The sequence below is a fragment of the Octopus sinensis genome, linkage group LG11 (genome assembly GCF_006345805.1).
Source record: "Octopus sinensis linkage group LG11, ASM634580v1, whole genome shotgun sequence".
Taxonomy (NCBI): domain Eukaryota; kingdom Metazoa; phylum Mollusca; class Cephalopoda; order Octopoda; family Octopodidae; genus Octopus; species Octopus sinensis.
Window position 1 is genome coordinate 17173967 of NC_043007.1, and position 26282 is coordinate 17200248.

Consider the following 26282-nt stretch of genomic DNA (forward strand, 5'->3'; position numbering starts at 1 on the left):
TTCCACAGGCTGGACTGGCTGATGGCCAATTCTATGAGGTCCTTCTGCAGACAACCTCAATATCACTTGACAACCGATGCTGGTGTGTTTAATTCCCCGTAACTTAGCTGTTCGGCAAAAGAGACTGATAGAATAAGTACTAGCCTTACAAAGAATAAGTCCTGGGGTCGATTTGCTCGATTAAAGGCGGTGCTCCAGCATGGCCACAGTCAAATGACTGAAACAAGTAAAAGAGTAAAGAGTATACTAGGAAGGATTATGGAAGCTCAAAAACCCTGCAAACCAGCAGAAATTTAGAGAGATTCTAATAGAAGCCTCTGATGATAGAGAGAAGAAGGAAGGGGCATATAACTTAGAGGACAATTGGGAGTTCCCGTGGACAATCTGCTGGAGGCCACTGACCCAATCTGTGGCTGGTGAAAAGTCCCAGCTAGGTCATCATAAGTGAGAGAATGCCAAATATCAATCATTACAAAATAAAGCTAAAGTGAACGTAAAGTGAACGTTACAAAATGCCAGATATCATCATTACAAAATAAAGCAAAAGTGAACATAACAGTAATACACGTGTGTTTGATATGGCTATCGTGATTTTATTAAGAGACAGTTGTTATAGAATTGTTTCACACCTGTAAATTCGCCAAACATATAATTTATTGAAACTAGGAAAATAAATAGTTCTGGGACATCTAAAGTTTTGTTTGAAGTTTTAAGCCTCTTCTTCTTCCTCTTCCTCCTCTTCTTCTAATTCTTCTTCAGCTGCGGCATTGGCCTGCTGCTCAGCTCTCAAGGCAGCTTCTTGCTCTGGAGTTGGGTCATCAATCTCAATCACTTCCGGCCCGTCTAAGTATTCATCCATTGGGGCTGGTATTAGAGGTGGGGTGTAGTTTTCAGCCGCTGCCTTGTGACCCCAGCCAATGTAAATATTTTCAAATCTCCTGCAATGATTAAAAGGGGGGAAAAAAACAACTATAAAACAACTAAAACAAACATCAGTTTGCCTGTCTGATGACAGGTTCTAGTCTTAACCCTTTTGATACCAACCCAGATGAAACCACCTCTGGCTCTGTACTACAAATGTTTTGTTTTCATAAGCTTTGAATTAAAATCTTCCACCAAACCTTATTCATAATTTATGTTCCTAACACTAGCTTAATGATAACTAAGTTTGTTTTTTTTTCCCTAAATTCTTCGTTATATTTAAAAGTAATTGGAAGAAACCTCAAAATAAATACAGTAACGAAAGGGTTAAACCACAATGGAAAAGTTAGAGTAGAGAGGTTGTCCAACCATCAAGCTGTCATTCTCCACAGTTTATAAATGTCCAAATTTGTAAAAGCCATCCCGCCTGTGCAGATGTAGTGGAAAAAGAGATGTGTGATCAGCAAAGTGATATAAAAAAAAACAATAAAAAATACAAATGTAAACAAGTGAGAAAAAAAACAAAAGAAAAACTAATATTAGACAAAACATTTACGACGTATTCTGTTGTGTCTGGGGAGAGTCATTTTCTTTTTGTCCCTTATGATTTAACACACTCACCGGTAAAATTTCCACTTATTTCTTATTTTTATTTTCCTAAAATTTTCGTTGCGCCTTGCAACCTTTTCAATAGTCTTGACTTTGGTGAGCCCAGGGGATTATAGCAGAAGACACCCAAAGTCATAGCAGAAGACACTTACCCAAAGTGCTGTGCAATGGGATTGAACTTGAAAACTGCTTGGCTAGAAAGTAACACTATTGAAAAGGTTGCAAGATGCAGCGAAAATTTTAGGGAAATAAAAATAAGAAATAAGTGGAAATTTTACCGGTGAGTGTGTACAAAAAGAAAATGACTCTCCCCAGACACAACAGAATATGCTTCAACACACGAACTAATATAAAGAATCTTGCAAACAAAATCCAAAAACGAAATTTACAACGTATATATAAACAAAAAAATTACAACTATCCTACACTTGTATATGCCATATTTGCTGGTGTATAAGATGCACGTGTGCATAAAACTCACTGGTTTTCCAAGAATATTTTGTGGAAGAAACAAAATTCTTGTATCATCGTAGACTTATTGACAGACATTTCAAAGTAGTTTTGTAAGGGGGGAAATGTATGATTCTCATCATCATCATCATCATTGTCATTTATCATCATGTGGAGGCGCAATGGCCCAGTGGTTAGGGCAGCGGACTCGCGGTTTCGATTCCCAGACCGGGCGTTGTGAGTATTTATTGAGCAAAAACACCTAAAAGCTCCACGAGGCTGCAGCAGGGGATGGTGGTGATCCCTGCTGTACTCTTTCACCACAACTTTCTCTCACTCTTACTTCCTGTTTCTGTTTGTACCTGTATTTCAAAGGGCCCGCCTTGTCACTCTCTGTGTCACACTGAATATCCCCGAGAACTACGTTAAGGGTACACGTGTCTGTGGAGTGCTCAGCCACTTACACGTTAATTTCACGAGCAGGCTGTTCCGTTGATTCGGATCAACCGGAACCCTCGTCGTCATAACCGACGGAGTGCTTCCATCCATTTATCGTCAAACGATGATGATGATGATGATGATTTTAAAGACAGCACTGTAAAGAGCTTAATTTATGTTGACATGTATATTTTGCAAGGGTCTAAACAATCCACTTCAACATACCTTTATGTGAATATAGTGATTTTTTCCCCCGTGTTTTCAAAAAGTTTTTGAAAACATTTTGGTGTAACTCTCACAAGAATGGTCCTATATCTTTTCTGGTATAACTCAAAGAAGAGAACATACTAACCTACTTGTGGAAAAAGTATAGGCACCGGGCCATAAGTTGGATTGTAATACAGCTACAGCATACTGTGGGATAATTGATGATGATGCAGATAATGTCCAAGGTATTATTCCACTTAGACTAATGTCTTCAGAGAGTGGAGTTAATAGAGGTGGACCAATTTCAGGCTGCGGTTCTTCCATTTCTTCTCGTTCTTCTTCTTCATCTTCTTCAACCTCTTCCTCAGTTTTGGCGGTTGCATTGAACCACTTACATCGCCCCTACAGGATAAAGAATACATTTATATTGGTTGAAAGTTTTGGCACAAGGCCAGCAAAGTTTAGGAGAGGGATTAAGTAGATTACATCAACCCAGGTGCTCAACTGGTACGTATTTTTTAATTCTATGCTGGAGTCCCTAATTTGCATACCAAAAAATTTTAACCTCTACATAAACCCATCCAAAACAGCAGTTAATTCTTTGCTGGATTCCCTAATTTGCATACCAAAAAATTTTAACCCATCCAAAAGAGAAGTTAATTCTATGCTGGAGTCCCTAATTTGCATACCCAAAAATTTTAACCACTATATAAACCCATCCAAAACAGCAGTTAATTCTATGCTGGATTCCCTAATTTGCATACCAAAAAATTATAACCACTATATAAACCCATCCAAAAGAGTAGTTAATTCTTTGCCGGATTCCCTAATTTGCATACCAAAAAATTATAACCACTATATAAACCCATCCAAAAGAGTAGTTAATTCTTTGCTGGATTCCCTAATTTGCATACCAAAAAATTATAACCACTATATAAACCCATCCAAAAGAGTAGTTAATTCTATGCTGGATTCTCTAATTTGCATACCAAAAAATTATAACCACTATATAAACCCATCCAAATGAGTAGTTAATTCTTTGCTGGATTCCCTAATTTGCATACCAAAAAATTATAACCACTATATAAACCCATCCAAAAGAGTAGTTAATTCTATGCTGGATTCCCTAATTTGCATACCAAAAAATTATAACCACTATATAAACCCATCTAATAAAGCAGTTAATTCCATGCTGGCGTCCCTAATTTGCATATTAAAAAATTTTAACCACTATATAAACCCATCCAAAAGAGTAGTTAATTCTATGCTGGACTCCCTAATTTGCATACCACAAAATTTTAACCACTATATAAACTCATTGAATACAGCAGTTAATTCTATGCTGGAGTCCCTCATTTGCATACCAAAATATTTTAACCACTATATAAACTCATCCAATACGCCAGTTAATTCTATGCTGGTTCCCTAATTTGCATACCGAAAAATTTTAAGTGCTCTATAAACTCTATATATACTCAACAAATACACCAGTTAATTCTTTGCTGGATTCCCTAATTTGCATACCAAAAAATTTTAACTACTAAATAAACTCATCCAATACAGCAGTTAATTCTATGCTGGAGTCTCTAATTTGCATACCAAAAAATTTTACCTGCTGTATAAAGTTTATATATACTCAACAAATACAGCAGTTAATTCTATGCTGGAGTCCCTAATTTGCATACCCAAAACTTTTAACCAACCCATCCATCCGTCCGTCCGTCCGCCCGCCCGCTATAGTGGAGGCATATTGCCCAGTGATTAGAGCAGCGGACTCGCAGTCAAGGGATCATGGGTTTGAATCTCAGACCGGTTGAGAGATGTGTGTTTATGAGCGAAACACCTAAGCTCCACACGGCTCCGGTAGAAGGTAATGGCGAACTTCTGCTGACTCTTTCGCCAGAACTTTCTCTCACTCCTTCCTCCTGCATCTTGCAGCTCACCTGCGAAGGACCAGCGTCCCGTCCAGGTGGGGAACCTATACTCCAAGGAAACCGGAGTGGCTCGAGAAGGAACAAATAAGCTATAACACCCAGCAGCAAGGCTCACTCCAGGTCACACACCTGTAGGGTAAGCTATATATGTACCAATCTATCTATCTATCTATCTAATTTCAGAGTTCTTGAAAAGGTCACAGACACTCCACTTTTTCTCCTCCTCCTCCTCCTTTTCCTCCCCTTCCACCGCCTTCTTCCTCCTTCCTTCATCTTTTCCCCCCTCCCTTTCCTTTTCCTCTTCCTCCTCTCCTCCCTCCACACCCCGTCCTATTCCCCTTCTTTTATCCTCTAGATCAGTTTAAAAATAAACTTTAATATCCGTCAGGTTCGACTTTTATATTGCATCATTTTTGAGTCCAAGAAATATCTACTGGGGTCTCTTTATTCAACCCTACCCAACCAATTGTACATCTTTCGCTTCGTGAATACAATCAGAAACTAATAGATAATCCAAAACGAAAAAACTAAAAGACTTAGCCATATTCCAGTTGGCTCTTCACAAAATTCAAAAAACAATTGCTTACTTAAAAAGAAAAATATCCCAATTGTCCACCTAACACAAAGACATCAAAATTTACGTAACATACGCTTGTTCTCACAGGGGAAAACTGTTACGTACCAAAAAGATTGTTGTTAAAGTCTAAACTGGCAGTGAACATTGTTCAAGGGAGATAAATATAACTATTTTAATTGATTTTTAAATGAATTACTTCCCTTGACTAATTTCTTCTTTCTCGCTTAATTTCTTCAGTTGTCTGGACAATACTCATTTTTCTACAGAACCATTCATAAAGAAATTATTATAAATTATAATCCATGACCTACAAATAATAATCCACTTGAACCTGTCCTTGGTTTTATGATATAAACTGTTTTAAAGTGATCTAAATTAACAGTAACAGATAAGGCAGTAAGAGAAACTGGATGTTATATAATAATAATAATGAAATTATTGTATACAGTGCTCAGGTGCACCACAACTTGTCAGAAAGTGCGTATAAAGTATATGCAGTAATGTACAAATGTCTGGAAAGCGAACAGTGTATGAGTCAGATACATGCTTGTGTGTGTATGGAGGGGAGGAAATCAGGTGTAGTGTTGGCGAATCTCAGGAAGCATGGAAGTTTTGAAGGATGCAGTGCTCCGACAACTAACAACTGATGCCGGCAGTTTGTTCCATGCTACAGCAACTCTCAGCGTGAAAAAATGTTTCCGAAAGTCATGGGAGCTGTGCTGTTTTCTGACTTTGTAAATATGTCCACGGGTGTTAGATGGGTGGAGTTTGAAAAGGTGCTCAGAGTTATTGTTTGTAAGATGGTTGATAATTTTACGGGTGTCTGCCAAGTCAGCTGCCAGACGTCGGAGTTTCAATGTGTCCATGCCCAGGGAAGTAAGGCGTTCAGAATATGGCAAATGCCTGATGGAGTGTATTCTCTTGGTTGCACGTCGCTGAACGGTTTCCAGACGATTAATATCCTGGGCAAGATAGGGGTTCCAGACCGGTGATGCAAATTCCAGGTGAGGTCTTACCATAGCTATATAAAGCCGCAGATAGGTAGCCGGAGAGCAGCTCACAAAGGACTTGGTGAGTGATACCAAGACACCCTCAGCCTTCTTGGCAATTTTAGCGATATGTTTTGTCCAAGGCAAATCGCTGTCGACAATAACACCCAGGTCACGTTCACAGAAGACTTTGTGTATACATAACAGAGAGGAGAAGCTGAAAGAGGTTTACAAATGTTTCAGGACAAAAGGAAGAGAGACGTGAGATTTTCTTATCATGAAACAGAGCAGCAGAAACCTAAGTTGGTATCAATGATGCTGGCACTGCTGCTGATGCTGTTGTTATCATCACCATTGCCAGTGATGTTATTGTCATCATCATCATCATCAGCAGCAGCAGCAGCCGTTCAAGAATTTGAACCTGGAGATCTCCATTTCCAGCGACTTCGAGGGCCACCTCCCAGTGGTGTCAGGCGTCAATGAAGAGCCCTCGACTACAACAAGATGACCAATGTTTTTTTCTTTTTTTTTCCAAGGTCTGGGGTCTCCCGCCCCTAAGCCCTAGGACCATCACCTAATCACCCTTACCAGTCTTAACAACAACAACAACAACGACATCAGAATCAACAACAGTAGCAACACCACCACAACCACCACCACCACAACCACCACCACCACAACCACCACCACCACAACCACCACCACCACAACCACCACCACCACAACCACCACCACCACAACCACCACCACCACAACCACCACCACCACAACCACCACTACCACCACCACCACCACACCACCACCACTACCACCACCACCACCACCACCACTACCACCACCACCACCACCACCACCACCACTACCACTACCACCACCACCACCATCGCCTCCAACAACATCAGCATCAACAACAGCCGTTCAAGAATTTGGACCTGGAGATCTCCATTTCCAGCGACTTCGAGGGCCACCTCCCCCAGTGGTGCCAGGTGTCAACGAAGAGCCCTCGACTACAACAAGACGACCAAAGTTCCCCCTCCCCCAAGGTCTGGGGTCTCCCGCCCCTAAGCCCTAGACCATCACCCAATCACCCTTACCCGTCTTGTTGCTTAACAACAACAACAACAGCAGCAGTAGCAGTAGCAGCATCATCATCATTGCCGTTGTCATCATCGTCATCATCATCATCATCATCGTTATTGTCGCTGTTGTCGTCATCGTCATCACCATCTTAATATCTGTTTTTCTATACTTGCATGGGATAAATAAGTACATTAAAAGAGGGAGAGAAAGTGAAGCAGGAAGAGAAAGAGAAGGAAAGAGAGAGAGAGAGAGGTGGGGTAGAGAAATAGAGAAATATAGAGTGAAAGAGATAGAAACAAAGGGAGAGTGGGGGAAAAGAGAGAAATAGAGAGTGAAGTAAATAAGATAGAAGAAAACAAGAGAGAGAGAGAGAAGTAAACTGACCTGCGGTAAAATGTGCAAGGTATGATGGACCCAGTTACTTAAGGATTCACACAGTTCCCTCATTGTGAGTCCATCAAAGTCAATGTTTTCGATGTAAGTGTCTCGTACTGGAAAGAAGCAAAAGATTGAAATGAAAAGATGATTTGAACATTGGGAAGCAATGGAGTGGCTGTGTGGTAAGTAGCTTGTTTACCAACCACATAGTTCCGGGTTCAGTCCCACTGCATGGCACCTTGGGTAAGTGTCTTCTACTATAGTCTCGGGCCGACCAAAGCCTTGTGAGTGGATTTGGTAGACGGAAACTGAAAGAAGCCTGTCGTATATATGTATATATATATATATGTGTGTGTGTGTGTGGTGTGTGTGTGTGTGTGTGTGTGTGTGCGCGCGTGTATGTTTGTGTGTCTGTGTTTGTCCCCCTACCATTGCTTGACAACTGATGCTGGTGTGTTTACGTCCCCGTTACTTAGCGGTTCGGCAAAAGAGACCGATAGAATAAGTACTGGGCTTACAAAAAGAATAAGTCCCGGGGTTGAGTTGCTCCATTAAAGGTGGTGCTCCAGCATGGCCGCAGTCAAATGACTGAAACAAGTAAAAGAGTAAAGAGAGAGAGTAAGCATTTGAGCGGGATGTGGCTCAATGGTAGAGTCTTTGCTTTGCATGCAAAAGGCCCCAGGTTCAATACATAGCATCTCCAAGAGCAGGCTGGAGATGTGTTTTTGCTTATAAGTGCAAGGTGGCTATGTGGTAAGAAGATAATTTCTCAACCACGTGGTTTCATGTTCAGTGCCACTGTGTGGCACCTTGGGCAATTGTCCTCTGTTATAGTTTCAGGCTGACCAAAGTTTTGTGAGTAGATCTGGTAGAAGGAAACTGAAAGAAGCCCATCATATGTGTGTGTGTGTGTGTGTGTGCATGTGCATGCATACATATGTGCGTGTGTGTTTGTCCCCCACCGCTGCTTGACAACCGGTGTTGGATTGCTTACCTCCCCATAACTTAGTGGTTCAGCAAAAGAGACTGATAGAAAATGTACCAGACTTGCCAAAATAAAAAACACACACACAAAAAAAACATAAGCACCAGGGTTAATTCTTTCAAACAAACCTTTCAAGGCGGTGCCCCAGCATGGCCACAGTCCAATGACTGGAACAAGCAAAAGATAAAAGAGGAATTGATAAAACAACAGCTAATGGAAACATGGTGGAGGCACATGGCCTATTGGTTAGAGCAGCGGACTCGCGGTCGAGGGATCGCGGGTTCGAATCTCAGACCGGGCGATGTGTGTGTTTATGAGCGAAACACTTAAGTTCCACGCGGCTCCTGCAGAAGGTAATGGCGAACTTCTGCTGACTCTTTCACCACAACTTTCTCTCACTCTTTCCTCCTGCATCTTGCAGCTCACCTGTGACGGACCAGCGTCCCATCCAGGTGGGGAACCTATACGCCAAGAAACCGGGTAACCGGCCCTTATGAGCCAAGCATGGCTCGGGAAGGAACAAACAACAAAAATGGAAACATGAGATGTTCTGGGACTTACCCTCGCCTTCTTCTTCCTCTTCCTCTTCCTCATCAAATTGATAGAACCCCATCATTGAGGCCTGGGTGCCAGCACTGATGCGTGCTATTTGAGTTCGAAGGTAGTTCATTTCATTACCAGGAAATGGAGGATATGTGATTATCTAGGAGAAATAAAGAACCACATACATTATATGATGGTATTTGTCATTATAAATAGGCGGCGAGCTGGCAGAATCGTTAGCACGCCGGGCGAAATGCGTAGCCGTATTTTGTCTGCCGTTACGTTCTGAGTTCAAATTCCACCGAGGTCGACTTTACCTTCCATCTTTTCGGGGTCGATAAATTAAGTACCAGTTACGCACTGAGGTCTATGTAATCGACTTAATACCTATGTCTGTCCTTGTTTGTCCTCTCTGTGTTTAGCCCCTTGTGGATAGTAAAGAAATAGGTATTTCGCCTGTCGCTAATGTTCTGAGTTCAAATTCCGCCGAGGTCGACTTTGCCTTTCATTCTTTCGGGGTCGATTAAATAAGTACCAGTTATACACCGGGGTCGATGTAATCGACTTAATCCGTTTGTCTGTCCTTGTTTGTCCCTTCTGTGTTTAGCCCCTTGTGGGTAGTAAAGAAATAGGTATTTCGTCTGCAGCTAACGTTCTGAGTTCAAATTCCACCGAGGTCGACTTTGCCTTTCATCCTTTCGGACTCGATTAAATAAGTACCAGTTACACACTGGGGTCGATATAATCGACTTAATCCGTTTGTCTGTCCTTGTTTGTCCTCTCTGTATTTATCCCCTTGTGGGTAATAAAGAAATAGGTATTTGTCATTATAAGATACCAATTTAATACAGAAAAGATGGGATTTGAACCATGTATCTATCACTTGTTGGGTGACTGTGTTACTAAGCACACTACATATTACCAGGTGGAGCAGAGAGGATGGGCGTTTTTGAAAAATTCACAAAATCATTAAATTTAACTGCAAACAAATTTTATTGACTTCAATGTGTTAGTATTGAATTAGCATATGTCAAAATCAAGTGTGGAAAACAATATTCATTATGTGGTATCCTTTTTCATTGAATCGTTTCTGAAGGCTTTCTTGGAAGTTGACCTCTGCTCTCTTCAGCATTGCCCTGTCAATTTGGGCAACATTGCTCTCATAGATTTTCAAGAGCCCAGTAATGACAGTTCTGTTGATTCACAATGCCATTGAAATAAAAATGAGCTTCATCACTCATTAACTAAACGAGGTTGTCATTTGCTTCAAATATTGTATCCATCTGTTGTTCAAATTCAAGCTGTTATGCATAGTCCCATGGTTTCAAATGTTGCTAAATGACCAATTTGTACAGGTGGAAATACAGGTCTTCATGCAAAATATGCCTTACTCATTGATTATTGATGCCAAATTCAGTGGAATGCCTTTGAGCAGAGCAGAGCGATTCAGACTCCATATCAAAGCTTGTCTGACGCATTCCACATTTTCTGGGGTCCATACTGTTCCTGGCATCCCCACCAGTCTCCTATTCCTAAGTGTACCTCGTATATGAAGCGCATTCACCCAACATAAGATTGTGTTACAGGTGGGAACAGGTGCAGGAGTGGCTGTGTGGTAAGTAGCTTGCTTACCAACCACATGGTTCCGGGTTCAGTCCCACTGCATGGCACCTTGGGCAAGTGTCTTCTACTATAGCCTTGGGCCAACCAAAGCCTTGTGAGTGAATTTGGAAGATGGAAACTGAAAGAAGCCCGTCGTATATATGTATATATACATATGTGTGTGTGTGTTTGTGTGTCTGTGTTTGTCTCCCTAGCATTGCTTGACAACCGATGCTGGTGTGTTTATGTCCCCGTTACTTAGTGGTTCGGTAATGATCATGCTCGAATGGTGCTTTATAACTAAATAATCACATCATTAATAAATACAGTTTTTCGAGATCAATGACGAAAAGTTATTGGAAAAACGATATAAATATTTGCATTGGGCCCCCTTTCATCGAAAACCGGTGATTGTCGTACGCTGAAGACAGGTCAATACCTAGAAACTGCAGTCTGTGTGTATCACTTAGGTTGACGAGGGAAGGGTGACCTCTTTTCGCAAATACCATAAGGGCACAGAAAGTGTGCCTAAAGCCAGCTGGAGACGATGTTCTCCTGGGGCTAAAAGCTACAGTAACACCCACCCTTAGTGGTTAGCCATATTGAGATGGCAAGTATACCTCACAATCACATCATTGAAATCCCAAAACTACAAGATAATGCATGATTAAATCAAAACAATGTGAATAAATAAGAATTACATTTGACAGAGTAACCTAAATGCTAAAGACTTTTGAGAATGGTAAATCAGATTTAATAGAGTTGGAGAAATACAAAATGTTCACTTTTTCAGGTACCAAAAGCTAAGCTTGGAACTGCTGCCAGTAAATTTCAATGCAACACATACAGTTTATACAAGAAAAGCTCTCACTGCAGACATAGCAAGAGACATATACCTTTTTTTTTTTTTACTGAAACATGACAGGCCCCCGTGCCGGTGGCACGTAAAAAGTACCATCCGATCGTGGCCGTTTGCCAGCCTTGTCTGGCACCTGTGCAGGTGGCACATAAAAAGCACTCACGGAGTGGTTGGCGTTAGGAAGGGCATCCAGCTGTAGAACCACTGCCAGATCAGACTGGGCCTGGCGCAGCCTTCTGGCTTCCCAGACCCCAGTTGAACCGTCCAACCCATGCTAGCATGGAAAACGGATGTTAAACGATGATGATGATGATGATGATGATGACATTACATTAAAATAAGATTGTTTCAAGACTTACTGGGGCATCTAATCTTCCAGTAAAATATTTCTTGATCTGTCTGGCAATTACAATCTGTATTGGGGTCACTAAAGGCAAACGTATCCAGGGTTTCCCAGCTGCAAATAAGAAACAAACAGAATAATCATTTAGCTTCAGTCAAACATATATAACTACATCTTTTGATACACCGCATCATGCAAGTCAAAAAGTAAGGACAGCAACTCTACTTTTGGGGAGATCTACAGAGTTATCTTAGCATGGTCTTTTGTTCCATAATCTATTTATTATGAGAGTCAAGACTATTGAAAAGGTTGCAAGACGCAACGAAAATTTTAGGGAAATAAAAATAAGAAAAAAGTGGAAATTTTACAGGTGAGTGTGTTAAATAATAAGGCACAAAAAGAAAATGACTCTCTCCAGACACAACAGAATATGCTTCAACACCACATCGTTGTCGTCGTCGTCGTTTAACGTCCGTTTTCCATGCTAGCATGGGTTGGACGGTTCAACTGGGGTCTGGGAAGCCAGAGGCTGCGCTAAGCCCAGTCTGATCTGGCAGTGTTTCTACAGCTGGATGCCCTTCCTAACGCCAACCACTCCGTGAGTGTAGTGGGTGCTTTTTATGTGCCACCTGCACAGGTGCCAGACGAGGCTGGCAAATGGCCATGATCGGATGGTGCTTTTTACGTGTCACCAGCACATGAACTCATATAAAGAATCTTGCAAACTAAATCCAAAAACGAACTATTCATTATGGTTAATTGTATTTCAACAGTTATTTTCATTTCTGAGAAAGATGAATAACAGATGAGGCTGGTCTTAGGTAAAGCAACAGGAATGATGCCAAGCCTCAAAGAGCTGCTCCAGGGTCATTCATTTTACAAACTAACACCTTGCCAGGTCTACATTAGAGATAATCTAGCTGTCTACTGGAACAATGTAAATACACCCAACACTTAAAAGTATATATCTACAATCTGCAGCTGTTTCCTCTTAATGAAGGCAACACAATGACAGCTGTCAGCTGTGGAAGAGAAAAGATGAGTCTACAGTTCAGTTTTTCAATCGGTTTTGTTTGTTTATTAGTAGAAGAGATGGAATCTAGTTATAAAAATTGTTTTAATGATTTGCAAACTCACTAAAACTAACAGGAATTACAACCGTGTTTCGTGGTCTGCTTCCACAACAACTCCTTTATAGGATCCAGTTAGCTCAAGACATCATCAAGAGGAACCACGTCCAGTTTCAGCCCCTACTCCTCTACCGTTTTGACGTGACGCCCCACCACTTTTGGAGGTGTCTTCAGCTCTGGTGTTGGGTGCATGTCTTCTTTCTTCTGTTCCCTGGCCTCTTTGATGTGTCGTCAGCGAGTGTCAGCAGGTGACTGGCTGACTTGTCAAATTTTCCCTTTAAATACCTGCCGCTAGGCTCCAGCAGGCAGCCCCAGCAAGTATATATGCAGGTATAATAAATATTCATCATCATCATTTTAATGTTCATTTTTCCATGCTTGCATGGGTTGGACAAGGTTTAATTCTATGGCTGGATTCCCTTCTTGAGACCAATCTTCACCTGTTTCAAAGCCAGGTATTATTTCTCCATGGCCAGGCATGACTGTGCAAGATTTTGGAAATGAATGATGTTGCTTATATAACAGTGACACTCATTTACAACTATCATGTGATGTAAAGATAAGGAGACACAAACATGCACACATATGCACGTTCATACACACACACACACACACTGAACTTCTTGCAGTTTCTATCCACCAAATTCACTCACAAGGCTTTGGTTGGTCTGGAGTTATGCCATGTGCAGGGACTGAACCTGAAACCATGTGGTTGGGAACCAAAATTCTGAACCACACATACACACCTACACCTATCAATCTAGTAGTAAGATAATATAAAACAATAAAATATGTGGAAAACCAGAAATGGCACAGCTAATTATTGTTATAGCATGATATAAGAAAAAAAATAAATTTTTGATTACGCAAACTTTATTACATGTCTTTTCTTGTCTTGAGACAACATTCACCTGAGGTAGGTTGAGCTGGGTTCATTCATCCTCAATGCTGCATCTCTCACAAACGCTGACCAGGCCTGGCGATTTGAGGCTAACGACTGCGTGATCTCCAACCACTCCCTATTCCAGCAGCGAACGTCGTAGACATGGGGGCCTAGGTTGGGTTCTAGATCAGCCTTGACTGTCATCAGCCAGGTTTTTCGTTGTCCACCACATCGTTTTCGCCAACCCTTAAGGGGAGCTGGGGCAATTGCTTCGTAGATGAATTCTCCTGGTTGATGACAGAGGGCATGACCCAGCCAACGCAGACGTCTTGTTAGGATGACTTGTCAGAGGGAGGTGATTTTGCACTGGTATCGCATCAAATTGTTGGAGACAAAGTGATGCCATTGGACACGAAGGATGTGGCGTAGACAGAGGTGAACAAAGGACTCTAGTCGCTTGATATCTTCCACCCTCATCGGCCAATTTATTACATGATAGTAAGCTAATTTCTTAATTACTTAATCAGTTTATTGTTTAACCCCAGGTCAATTCTGGTCATGTAAAGCTATGATCAAAGGCATTCCAGTTGAAATTATTCTGCATTGTTTTATAAGAGGGAGAATTTGGCTGCTAATTCTAGTATGATAGGTCAGAATGCAAGGGCTCTTCGCCAGCTTGCAGTTAACCAGGTAGAACATATAGCTGCTACTCTCAATGACTGGCAGAGCAATGTCTTTGTCAACTGCTATAAAGGCAGACAAGAGAGTATCGTTTAAAGCTTGTGCCAGAATGTGAAATTACACATGCCATGCTTCTACTGGCAAAGATCTTACTAAAGAACAAACAACACTACCTTCCCATTGTCAACCTGGAGAAAGCCAGTGCTCATTAACCCCTTGACAACGGTTGACACAAATATGCGATCACGCTTTTGCTTGCTTACCTATTTCTTTACTACCCACAAGGGGCTAAACGCAGAGGGGACAAACAAGGACAGACAAACGGATTAAGTCGATTATATCAACCCCAGTGCGTAACTAGTACTTAATTTATCGACCCCGAAAGGATGAAAGGCAAAGTTGACCTCGGCGGAATTTGAACTCAGAACATAAAGACAGACGAAATACCTATTTCTTTACTACCCACAAGGGGCTAAACACTGAGGGGACAGACAAGGACAGATGAACGGATTAAGTCGATTATATCGACCCCAGTGCGTAACTGGTACTTAATTTATCGACCCCGAAAGGATGAAAGGCAAAGTCGACCTCGGTGGAATTTGAACTCAGAACATAGCGGCAGACGAAATACCGCAAAGCATTTTGCCCGGCATGCTAACGATTCTGCCAGCTTGCTGCCTTACTTTTGCTTGCCTACCCATGGCTAATGTAAATATACAATGTAGAACTACCCTACATCTATCATGGACTTTTTAGCGGCTGACGTATGTTTACATTCGCTATCATATACTTTATCTCTTGAGGTGCACGCGCTTGCCATCCCATGCATTATCTTAACTATTTTAGGTTACGTTCAAGTCATGAGACTAGCAGTAGACCAATGAAATGCGGATACTTTACATGCATAATACCGTATTTTGTGTTGCACCAAACAAAAGCTATTTTTTGAGCTGGCAGAAGCGTTAGCTCGCTGGGCGAAATGCTTAGCAGTATTTCGCTATGTTCTGAGTTCAAATTCCGCCAAGGTCGACTTTGCCTTTCATCATTTCGGGGTCGATTAAATAAGTACCAGTTACGCACTGGGGTTGATATAATCGACTTAATCCGTTTGTCTGTCCTTCTTTGTCCCCTCTGTCTTTAGTCCCTTGTGGGTAGTAAAGAAAAAGTATTTCTTCTGCCGCTACATTCTGAGTTAAAATTCCACTGAGGTCAACTTTGCCTTTCATCCTTTTGTGGTCAATATATTAAGTACCTGTTGTGTACTGGGGTTGATCTAATTGACTGGCAACCCCCTTCCCAAACATTTCGAGCCTTGTGCCTAGAGTAGAAAAGGAATCATTAGCACGCCAGGCAAAATGCTTATTGGAATTTCGTTCGTCTTTACATCCTGAGTTCAAATTCCACCAGAATCAACTTTGCCTTTCATCCTCTCAGAGTTGATAAAATATGTACCTGTTTGGCACTGGGGCCACTGTTATCAGCTTACCTGCCTCCTCCATAAATGCTGGCATTGTGCCGAAATTTGAAATCTATAAATAGACAGAGAGAGTACTTACGCTCATTGCAGACAAAATATGTCTTCTTATTGGTGCCACTTCCTTTCTCTTCTTTTGGTATAATTGGAGGTGGCTTGTAGTCAATTTTGGGTACTCTTTCTTCCATGACTGCTTCTTCTGCATGGTGTTACCAATCCAAGGAAGACGGTATAAAAGAATTAAAGCAAAACAGTTAAACACTAGAATTTGTAAAAAAAAAAAGAGAAAAGAACAATGGTGCTTGGTGATGCTTTGTTGAGGATGGTAATTGGCTTGGTCCCATAAGAAGGTTTGGTACTCAGGAGTGGCTGTGGGGTAAGTAGCTTGCTTACCAACCACATGGTTCCGGGTTCAGTGATAAGCCAGTAGAATCATTACTGCACTAAGCAAAATGCTTAGTGGCATTTCATCCATCTTTATGTTCCAGGTTCAAACTCCACTGAGGTCAACTTGACCTTTTATCCTTTTAGGGTCGATAAAATAAGTGCCAGTCGAACACTGGACTCAACATAACCGATTTACCCCTCCCCTGAAATTGCTGGCCTTGTGCTAAAATTTGAAATCAATAAATTACATGAATAAATATTACATTTTAAATATTGTATGAAATATATTTAACTTCTAGGGTCTGGGGGAAGGGGTAAGGTCCCCGAGCTTTGCAGACCCTCTGTACATGTATAGATTACTAAATTACCATAGAAAATATCTCACCGTCTTCAACTTCTTCAGCAGCCTCTTTTGGTGCTTCCACGACTTCTGGTTCACCCTTTGGAAGAAAGCATGGAAATAGATTCAGAGCTTATATATAAACTAGCAGTATCGCCCGGCGTTGCTCGGGTTTGTAAGGGAAATAACTATATAAGCATTTTTAGAGAGTTACTTCCCTTATATAACCCGAGCAAAAATCATTAAAAATGCGGAAAAATGATGGTAAATTTTTTTAAAATCGTAGACTCATCGTAGATGCGCGCTAATACCCAGGAGGGCTCGATAAGAATGACGACTATAAGATACCCGCTTTTGGTTAAACTGCACCGCAAAATGTGGGAGTAGTTAGGTATCTAAATCGGAGAAGACAGAGTCTCACACACACAACTTGAATTTTATATATAAAGATAACTCTGCTATAGCAGTACAACACCCCATAACACACACACACACACACACACATGCATGCACACTTCATCATTATCATCATCATCATCATTTAATCTCCTTGTTCCATGCTGGTATGAGTTGGATAGCTTGACAGGATCTGATGGGTCCAAGGATTGTGCCCTCTTGTCTGCTTTAGCATGATTTCTATGGAAGCCCTTCCTTATGCCAGTAATTTTACAGCATGCTGTAAGAAGGCGGTGAGCTGGCAGAAACGTTAGCACGCCAGGCGAAATGCTTATCGATATTTCATCTGCCGTTACGTTCTGAGTTCAAATTTTGCCAAGATCGACTTTGCTGTTCATCCTTTCAGGGTCGATAAATTAAGTACCAGTTACGCACAGGGATTGATGTAATCGACTTAATCCCTTTGTCTGTCCTTGTTTGCCCCCTCTGTGTTTAGCCCCTTGTGCGTAGTAAAGAAATGGGTATTTCATCTGCCGTTACGTTCTGAGTTCAAATTCTGCCGAGGTCGCTTTGCATTTCCTCCTTTCGGGGTCGATAAATTAAGTACCAGTTACACACAGGGATTTAATTTAATTTAATTAATTAGTTTAATTAGTTTAATTAATTAATTTAATTTTAAAAAATTCTTTAAAAAAATTAATTAATTAATTAAATTTAAAAAATTCTTTAAAAAATTCTTCTTTAAGAAAAAATTTAATTTAATTTAATTAATTAGTTTAAATAATTAGTTAATTAGTTTAATTAATTAATTAATTAATTAATTTTAATTTTAAAAATTTAAATTGTTTCTTTAAGAAAAAGTGGAAATGGATTTGTAGCACAATTAGAAAAGACATTCACATTACAAGAATATATAAAAAAAAAAACAGCAAACAAAGGGCCTACAACAACACCAACAAGAGGGACACACGAAACACACAAACCTCATCATCCTCTTCTTCTTCAGCTTGGTCTCCTTCACGGTACTCAGTTTCCACAACGTAATAGTTTTGTTCTGTGCCCAATATTTTACCCCAGAATCTCACTTGCTGGACCGGGTTGCTGTCGACCAAATGCTTCATTGCTATCCAAACACGGAATAGTTCTTCCCTGCCAATTCCGATTCCGCCTTGTTCAAAGTAGAAAGCGGTTTCCATGACGTTGGGCAGAGGCGACTCAACTTCCTCTTCACGTTCATCTAAGTCATCGTCTATTTTCTGAAATTGTTGGAGAGGAAGAGGAAAATGATTGTCTGTCATCTGTTTGTTTATTGTGTGTATGTGGGTGTGTGTGGGTATGTATGTGTATGTGTGTAGGTATATGTGTGTGTGTTTGTGTTTGTATGTGTGTTTGTGTTTGTGTGCATTTGTGTTTGTGTGCGTGTTTGTGTGTATGTGTGTGTGTGTACTTGTGTATGTGTGTTTGCGGGTATGTATGCGTATGTGTCTAAGTATATGTGTGTATGTTAGTGTGTGTTTGTGTGTATGCATGTGTTTGTGTGAGTGCTTGTGTATATGTATACATGTGTGTTTGTGTTTGTGTGTGTGTTTGTGTGTATGTGTGAGTGTATGTGTGAGTGTATGTGTGTGTACTTGTGCATGTGTGTGGTATGCATGCAAAAATGCATGTATGCATCTTTGATTTGTTTTTATCCTTTACATGCTTGAGTCATTGGACTGCAGCCATGCTTGAACACCACCTTGAAAGTTTTTACTTGAACAGATTGTCCTCAGTACTTTGTTCTTGTACTTTTTAAAGTTTGGTACTTATTCTATCAGTTTCTCTTGCTGAACCACAAAGTTACAAGGATATACACAAATCAACACCACTTATCAAGAGGTCGTGGGTACTAAAACTCACACACACACAGACACACACACACACACACACACACAACAGGCTTCCACACAGTTTCTGTGTAAAAAAAATTCACTCACAAGGCATTGGTCTATCAAAATTTGTTAAGGCTGAAATAATGCAAAATGAAATACAACGGTTGAAAGTTTCCCTTGTATTTCTTTGACATTTCAGGGTTAGAACCGTTCTTCATATGTCCTGATGAAGAGGTTCTAGCCCCCTAAATACTCAAGTAATACAAACTAAAACTTTAACTGCTGTTTTGTTAACAAGTATGCAATAATGTACAAATGTCTGCAAAGTGAACAGCATATGAAGCATGTATCTGACTCATACTGTCCACTTTCCAGACATTTGTACATTACTGCATATGCTCTTTAGGCACTTTTGACAAGTTGTGGTGCACCTGAGCACTGTATACAATAATTTCATTATTATTATTATTAGTAAGTTGGTTTATTTTATATTTGCATACTCATCTGGCACCTGTGCCCGTGGCACGTAAAAAGCACCCACTACACTCACGGAGTGGTTGGCGTTAGGAAGGGCATCCAGCCGTAGAAACATTGCCAGATCAGACTGGGCCTGGTGCAGCCTTCTCGCTTCCCAGACCCTAGTTGAACCGTCCAACCCATGCTAGCATGGAAAGTGGACGCTAAATGATGATGATGATTAAATTTTAAATGATGAATATGATGATGATGATGATGAGGATGCAGGGATACATTTACTTCTATACCCAGTCGAGTTTAAATCTTTTGAGCACTACTAAGTGTATTCTACACAGAAAATAGCTGGATCTCATCTATGAACTATATATATATAAGAGATCTCAGGCAAGTAGTGTTTGGGGCCTGAAGATATGCCATAAGGCTAAACCCCTTATTGTACAAGAAACCCAGGGTAACCCCATAAACCAGCCCCACCCATTATAATATTAACTGCTCTACATCTTAGAGTGTGCTTCTCTTCCAGATATATGTATTTCTACAAATATATATATATCATCATCATCATCATCATTTAAAGTCCGTTTTCCATGCTAGCATGGGTTGGACGGTTTTGACTGAGGGCTGGCAACCAGATGGCTGCACCAGGCTCCAGTCTTGATCTGGCAGGGTTTCTACAGCTGGATGCCCTTCCTAACGCCAACCACTCCGAGAGTGTAGTGGGTGCTTTTTACGTGCCACCTGCACGGGGGCCAGTCAGGCGGTACTGGCAATGACCTCGCTCGAATCTTCCTACACGTGCCACCGACACAGGTGCCAGTGAAGCGACGTTGGTAACAATCACGCTCAATTGGTGCCCTTTTTATGTGCCCCGGGTATGGAAGCCAGTTGACTGCTTTGCCAACGATCACAACGATCACACTCGGATGGTCTTCTTGGCTCCCTACAAGCACAGGCATAAGGGCCAGTAAGGCGACACTGGTCACGATCATACTCGAATAGCCTCTCTGTCAATGATCACACTCATATGGTGCTCTTTGCACCCCACTAGCACGGATGCCAGTCATCGAAATGATTTTGATTTTGATTTTGATTACACTTGCCACAAGAGGTCTTTGCAACAAAGTTTAGTGACCAAAGAAGGAAAAGCTATGCATAAGTGGGCCGGTTATGCTCCTGGCATAGGCCATGGATTATGGTTTCATCTGGCTTGCCGGGTCTTCTTGAGCACAGCATATTTCCAAAGGTCTCGGTCGCTTGTCATTTACTTGGTGAGGCCTAATGTTCAAAGGTTGTGCTTCACCACTATATATATATTTTATCTCGTGATGAGATAAAAAACCAAGGCTGAGTAGATTTATAGATAGAACATTTATAGATAGAAGGTCTTACAGCTGTTTCCAGGATATTTGTTATATCCCTTCATCGAAGACGGTGTGAGGGGATAGTTAAGTAATAGTTAATTTAGATAGGATACAGAATAGAGAGTGAGATGGAGGAAATAAAACAGGTGTGTGATATATATATATGTATGTATGTATGTATGCATGCATGTATGCATGTATGTATATATGTATGTATGTACGTATGTATGTATATATATATGCATGTATGTATGGACACACATATGTGTGTGTGTCCCCTCTACTACCACTTGACAACCAGTGTGAGTTTGTTTACACCCCAATAATTTATCAGTTTAGCAAAAGAAATCAACAGAATAAAACTTAAAAGTAAGTACCGGGGGCTGATTTGTTCCAAAAAACGTTTCAAGGTAAATACTCCAGCATGGTTGCAGTCCAATGACCAAAACAAGGAAAAGATTAAAAAAAAAAACTGTAAAAAACATGTGAAAGCTTGTATAATAAAATATTAAAAAGTGACTGAGAAAACTTTTAGGTAGCCATACCACAAGTAGCTTAGTTTCGATTTTGGCCAGAGCCATTTCCAGTGATGGGTCGGCCATATCTTGGAGTGTGTCTTTTATTGGTTGAAATCTATATTTCTTGATATCTTTGCTAATATCTTCAAAACTATCAACAGCATCGATATGTCTTTCAGATATTATTTCAGTGAGGACATCGCATAAATGATCATATCTGAAAGGAAATGTACCTGTAAAAATTAGCTCAGAAATAATGAAACTGGTAGCTTTGCTTTTCTTTCCTTTTTTTTCTTTTTTTCTTGTTCGGCCCCAGCCAACCCTGATTGAGAAAAGCTATGATATTAAAGCTGTTCCAACTATTGCCATCATATCAGAGGGAGGGGGAGCTTTACCCATGCTAGCATGGAAAACGGACGTTAAACGATGATGTACTTTGAAGTGCATTACTCAATGTATTTGTCCCTTTTTAAAAACAGCAGGACATGATTTGAGAAAGATTTGGGTTGTTATTTGTTGTGTGGAAGGATCCTAACCACCCACACATGACTAAAAGTGGACGAATGCATTTCAATAAAATAAAGAACTGTTGGCAGTTGACAGTGGGCATTTGACAGTGGGCATTTGACAGTGTGCATTTGACACTGGGTATTTGAAAGTGGGCATTTGGCAGCATGATTGTTTGTATTGGATTACTTAATTAGTTTAATATCGTATCTATGTTTGGCATAGAAAAGAGCACATTCCGTGTGAACATTTTAATTCCATGAAAATTTAATCTAGATAAACTATAGGTGCAGGAGTGGCTGTGTGATAAGTAGCTTGCTTACCAACCACATGGTTCTGGGTTCAGTCGCACTGCGTGGCACCTTGGGTAAGTGTCTTCTACTATAGCCTCGGGCTGACCAAAACCTGTGAGTGGATTTGGTAGACGGAAACTGAAAGACGCCCGTCGTATATATGTATATATATATATATATATATATAATATATATATATATATTATATATATATATATATATATAATATATATATATATATATATATATGTATGTATGTGTGTGTATATTTTTGTGTGTCTGTGTTTGTCCCCACAACATCGCTTGACAACCAATGCTAGTGTGTTTATGTCCCCGTAACTTAGCGGTTCGGCAAAAGAGACTGATAGAATAAATACTAGGCTTACAAAGAATAAGTCCTGGGGTTGATTTGCTCGACTAAAGGCAGTGCTCCAGCATGGTCGCAGTCAACTGACTGAAACAAGTAAAAGAGTAAAGAGTAAAGAGTATAATCATAACCAGATCCTTATTTGGGTAATGCTATTCTCCACCCTCGTGCACACCCTAATGTCATCATAACATTATTGGTGATGAGATATTCAAACTCATGACATTACCCTATTTCAAACCATTGTTGTGTTCTTGTGCACATTTAAATTAAACCCTTTCTTAAAGTAAGGTTGTAATGACAAATACTCAATATTAATCAATTGCTATACCATGGTCACGGAGGCACAATGGCCCAGTGGTTAGGGCAGCAAACTTGCGGTCGGAAGATCGCAGTTTCGATTCCCAGACTGGGCATTGTGTGTGTCTATTGAGCAAAAACACCTAAAAGCTCCACGAGGCTTCAGCAGGAGGTGGTGGCAACCCCTGTTGTACTCTTTTGCCCCAACTTTCTCTCGCTTTTCCTGTTTCTTGAGTAACACTGCGAACTAGGGGGAACACATACGCCACAGAAACTGGGCCCATGAACCTGGCTAAGCTTGAAAAGGGTGCATAAATAAAATAAAAAATAATACCATGGCTACCATTAACATGCATAATTTGAAGACGATTTTCACCTTAGTTTCAAAGATAAGACATCACAAATATGGCTAATTATTCATTTAGGTATGGAGGCACGTGGCTTAGTGATTAGGGTGTCAGCATCATGATCGTAAAATTTTGGTTTCGATTCCTGGACCGGGTGACGCGTTGTGTTCTTGAGTAAAACACTTCATTTCACGTTGCTCCAGTCTGCTCAGCTGGCAAAAATGAGTAACGCTGCGATGGACTGGTGTCCTGTCCAGCTGGGAGGAACACATACGCCATAGAAACCGGGCCCATGAGCCTGGCTAGGCTTGAAAAGGGTACATAAATAAAATAAAAAATAATACCCTGGCCACCATTAACATGAGCCATTACCTTCTGCCAGAGCCACTTGAAGCTTGGTGTTTCACTCATAAACACACACATCGCCCAATCTGAGATTCAAACCTGCAATCCCTCAACTGCGAGTCCGACGCTCTAACCACTAGGCCATGTGCCTCCACAAACTTTGTATATACCTATTATTATCATCAAACAGCAATATCATCATTGTCATTGCTGTCATCATCATCACCCCCACCCCACCCCCATAACTGCCTTGTGAGTGGATCTGGCAGACGGAAACTGAAACAAGCCTGTCGTGTGTGTGTATGTGTGTGTGTGTGTATGTGCGTGCATGCATGTGCGTGTATGTGCGTGTGCATGCATGTGTGTGTGTGTGTATTTGTGTATGTGTTTGTCCTCCACCATCACTTGACAACCAGTGTTGGTTTGTTTACTTCCCTGTAATTTAGCAGTCCAGCAATAAAGTCTGATAGAATAAGCTTTAAAAAATAAGTATTGAGATTAATCCATTCAACTAAAAATTCTTCTTTGGACTCAGCATGGTCTCAGTCCTAGGGCTGAAACAAGTAAAAGATATATATATATATATATATATATATATATATATATAATATATATATATATATATATATATATATATATTATATATATATATATATAGGGAAAGTTTACGAAAATAAACAAAAGACGACGGCAGGTGGAGTACAAACAAACAAATGTATTAGTATAGTGCTCAGGAATAGAAAAAGTCTTTTACACTTCGAGCCTACGCTCTTCAACAGAAAGATACACAGAAAGAAACAAGGAGAGGAAAAAAAAGAGAGAAAAAAGGAGAGAAAAAAGGAGAGAAAAAAAATATATATGTATGTATGTATAATATATAATAATAATAATAGGGAGTATAACTCCAAACTTACAGGGAAAAAGTGAATTTAGTATTAAATCAAATTTCACAATATAAATATATAATAAATGAATTAGAGAAAAAAACACTATTATGCAACTCAAATATATATATGAGAGAGAGAGAAAGCTAATAGAGAACTTAATTCAATGTAGATTCATCAAGTAGATTCATGATCAAAGTCAATCCATCCATGACCATTACATTATCCAATACTATTATCCTTACTTTGTTAAGACAGTAAAGAATAATTTGTAGGAGATTTAGTTACTATTTTTCATTGGCTTGCAGCTTTAGAGCAAGCAAATTTTAAGAATACTAGTTGTTTCCAAGAGAGATGTGAACTACCACAGGTACCAAAACTGGTTTTGTACTTATGTAAGAAACTACTTATCGGAATTTTTTTTTTGAAAGCAAAAAAAAAAAAAGAAAAATCAAACAGGTTCAGTCCCACTGGGTGGCATCTTGGGCAAGTGTCTTCTGCTATAGCCCCGGGCCGACCAGTGCCTTGTGAGTGGATTTGGTAGAAGGAAACTGAAAGAAGCCTGTCGTATATATGTATATATATATATATGTGTGTGTGTTTGTGTGTCTGTGTTTGTCCCCCCTTCATTGCTTGACAACCGATGCTGATGTGTTTACGTCCCCGTCACTTAGCGGTTCGGCAAAAGAGACCGATAGAATAAGTACTGGGCTTACAAAGACTAAGTCCCGGGGTCGATTTGCTCGACTAAAAAGGCGGTGCTCCAGCATGGCCGCAGTCAAATGACTGAAACAAGTAAAAAAAAAAAAGTAAAAGAGTAAAAGAGAAAGAGAGAAGAGAGAGAAAAAAAGCTTACAGATTTTCTCCAGTTTTTGTACTTGCGGTCAAAAGGAATGCTTTGGCATTGCGCAGGTCTTGTTCTTCTTTACCGGTCAGATATGTTTGTTCAGCAAAAATTCTGGATCCTCTCGAAGAAGATACTGAACCGGGCAGGTTTGTATTTAACATTGCATTTATTGGGTCGATCAGGTTGGGACGAGTCTCTGGCAGGTCTTCATTGTAAAGCAACACATCCTCTGCTCCGATGTCTACATCTTCTTCGTCTTCTTCTCCCTCATCTGCTCCTGGTTCTTTTACATCTTCTATTCCTACTTCTGGATCTTCTTCAACCAGTTCTTCTTCCAGTAATTCATCTGTTGCCTCTAAGTGTTCCTGTGACATTTTGCTAAAAACTCAATCTGTTATTTTATATATTGATGATTAATTTTACAAATCTAAAACGATAAAATAATAAATTTTATAATGAACTTTATAATATAATTTCCTAATTAAGTAGTTTAGATCAGGGCAGAAATTATAATTATGAAGCTAAACAAAAAAAAAATCTCTGACAAGTTCATGTGTTTGATATTACATCCCCTAATTGTGTTTGGTCAGTACAAAAGTTGTTGTAGTGTTGCCATGGAGATGAGACGACACTTTGTGTGTACGCAGGAAAAAAAAGAGCAATATAAACTAAGTTTTGAGAATGTCGACATTAGTGATGACGTTCTACGCAACTATTGGTTTCGTTCACTTCCGGTCCATATTTGTGTATTTCTGTCTATGATAATGATGTGTATACATACATGTATGTATATATATGTGTGTGTATATATATCTGTTGACGTATGTATGTATTAATCTGTGGATGTATAAGTATATGTGTGTGACAGACCGACATAGCTTTGGATGGGAAGAAACAACAAAATAAGTAAAGGCAACAAAGAGAGAGAGAGAGAGAGACAGAGAGGGAGGAAAAAAAAT

At 40.2% G+C, this 26282-nt stretch overlaps 1 protein-coding gene across 1 annotated transcript; it reads right to left on the minus strand.

Annotated features, from left to right (window-relative positions):
• Window positions 1–570: 570 nt before the first annotated feature.
• Window positions 571–25969, minus strand: LOC115217339 (radial spoke head protein 6 homolog A-like). Its single transcript, XM_029787001.2, has 10 exons — window positions 25333–25969; window positions 21461–21650; window positions 18190–18462; window positions 16856–16910; window positions 16166–16282; window positions 11932–12029; window positions 9130–9271; window positions 7590–7696; window positions 2771–3027; window positions 571–938 (listed from the first exon to the last, which is right to left on the minus strand). The coding sequence occupies exons 1-10, from the start codon at window positions 25695–25697 to the stop codon at window positions 710–712; spliced, it is 1833 nt and encodes a 610-aa protein (XP_029642861.1). The 5' UTR covers window positions 25698–25969; the 3' UTR covers window positions 571–709.
• Between the last annotated feature and the right edge of the window lie 313 nt (window positions 25970–26282).